This window comes from Taudactylus pleione, unplaced genomic scaffold (assembly GCF_031769625.1).
Source record: "Taudactylus pleione unplaced genomic scaffold, aTauple2 ptg000013l, whole genome shotgun sequence".
In the NCBI taxonomy this organism is placed as follows: Eukaryota; Metazoa; Chordata; class Amphibia; order Anura; family Myobatrachidae; genus Taudactylus; species Taudactylus pleione.
In genome coordinates, this window is record NW_028284416.1 from 1175221 (window position 1) to 1177505 (window position 2285).

At 45.3% G+C, this 2285-nt stretch overlaps 1 protein-coding gene across 1 annotated transcript; it reads left to right on the plus strand.

The window, feature by feature from the left end:
- Positions 1-336: 336 nt before the first annotated feature.
- Positions 337-1395, plus strand: LOC148542266 (P2Y purinoceptor 4-like). The gene has a single exon (XM_088469045.1). The coding sequence runs from the start codon at positions 337-339 to the stop codon at positions 1393-1395; it is 1059 nt and encodes a 352-aa protein (XP_088325171.1).
- Positions 1396-2285: the final 890 nt, after the last annotated feature.

A 2285-nucleotide genomic window follows, 5' to 3' on the forward strand; every position in this document is an offset into this window, starting at 1 on the left:
ATATATTTTTTAAAACAATTTGCTATAATTTTTTTTTAAATTGTGTACCGCTGATATCAGGAGTGCACATTCCTGTGGTAATCTAAATTGGTTTGTGAGGTACGCATAATTTTTTGCAGGCAAAACCTTGCATCCAATTGGATATGCCCTTATCAGAAAAAATAAAGAAACTACAGAAGAGTAGTGGTTATGTTCTTATACTGTAATTGGTCCTTAAAATTGTGGGTAAAGATAATGCTTGTAATTAAGGGAACTAATGTCATTTGTGCATCTAAAATAAGTAAAGAATTTTTCTAACATCCTGTTATTTGATTTACAGTTCAGCAAAGTCTCAAGATGCTAAACACATCCGTGAACTACACTGGCTGTCAGCCTCAAACAATTAACCCTTTCATCCCCATCTTCCTGAGCTTCATCTTCTTTACTGGCTTTGTGTTGAACTGTATCAGTCTATGGATTTTCTGGTTTCGGGTAAAACAATGGAACTCAACTGTGGTTCTCCAGTTCATCTTGGCCATCGCCGATGCCATCATCACTCCAGCAGCTCCACTGATCATTATCTACTCCTTGACTGACCACTGGACTTTTGGGACATTCTTCTGCCAGTTTAAGGTCTTCCTGCTCAGCACTCACATGTATGGAAGTATCTATTTCCTCACATTAATCAGCATCCACAGATATTTTACTGTTGCCCGCAATGTTAAAAGAACCGCCTGGACCAAGAAGCCGTTCATCACAAAACTTTGCCTTGGTGTCTGGGGTTGTCTCTTTGTGCAAGGAATTCCATTTTTCTTTGTTCTAAAGACTTCTGAAGTTCACGGAGTTACAAAATGTCTCAGTATTCATCAAACAGAACAGGTGGTTTTATTTTTTGTCTGGAACTGGATCATCCTCTTCTCCGGTGCCCTCATTCCTTTCTCCATAACACTGGTCTGCTACAGTCTCCTGAGTCGATATATTCTCAAGGTGAATCCTATGAACACTGTCAGCAAAGTCATGGTGTCCAAATCCGTACAGACCATATTTGTCTCCTTAATCATATTTATGATTTGCTATATTCCCGTACATATCACCAGGACAGCAGGCGTCACCATCACCTTATTTTTCCCAGCCTTGTGCTCTTTACTGGAAAGAGTTGAGGTGGCCTACTATATCACATGGATGATGTCTGCAACAAACTGCTGTTTGGATCCCATATTATACTGTTTTGCCTCTGACAGATTTAGATACACGTTCACAGGCTGGTGCAGCCTTCTGTACAGCCGGGGAAACAGACCAGACGAAGCTCACACCAACCAAGTCAAGTTAGCTTCAGAAGACCATAACCGTGGACCTCTACCGACCGTTAGCACGACAGAGACTGGATTATCAGTCTCTGTTGAGTGGGAAAAGTGATTTCTAGCTGAAATAAGTTTGATCATCAGTAGAGAACACCATTTCGGTATGGTGTATCTGTCAATACCTACTGCTCAACCGGGGCAATACGACATAAATGTCCACTCAAAGTGATCAGATATTTATTTGCACAACTGGCAGACAATTATATGGTATGCAGTCGGGAAGCCGGCGGACCTTACACCGACATCCGGCTTCCCAGCTGTCATATCCCGGTGAGGGTTAAGTGACCGGTGCCTACATCTAGACGCCGGTCCGGTAATTTTACTGATGCCAGGAGACCGGTGCTCGGCTTCCCGATTAAAGTGATGCCGGGCGCCGCTGCGGACAGCTGCAGGGGGGGAGGGTTAGGTTTAGGGCTCCTGTGGGGGACTTAGGGTTAGGCACCCCCACGGGAGATTAGGATTAGGCTAGGGGGAGGGAGGGTTAGGGTTAGGCACCCCCGGGGGGGATTTAGGGTTAGGCACTCCCCCGGGGGACTTAGGTTTAGGCGGCGTGGAGGGGGGGGTTAGGTTTAGGCACTTAGAGGGGGGATTAAGGTTAGGCACTGGGGGGGAAGGTTAGGGTTAGGCACCCTAAAGGAGGGTTAGGGGGTTAGAAATAGGTTAGTTAATATTTACCTTCGACGATCGGGATTTCCTCCCCTGCCTGGGACTGGCGGTAATTCATACCGATTCCAATTATATAACTATATAACTAATTTTATAAATACTTTTTTTGTACGTTTTGTGCACTGCAAAGTGAAGCAGGGCAGGGAGAAGAGTTGCCCGGTGCCGGCACTGCCCCTGGACACGTGGCGTCTTACAGTCATGCCAAGGGGGCTGACAGTACCAGGAAGAATAGCAAAGGATGCTCCAGGCAGCAATGTAGGGTGCTGTTCCAGGCACTTT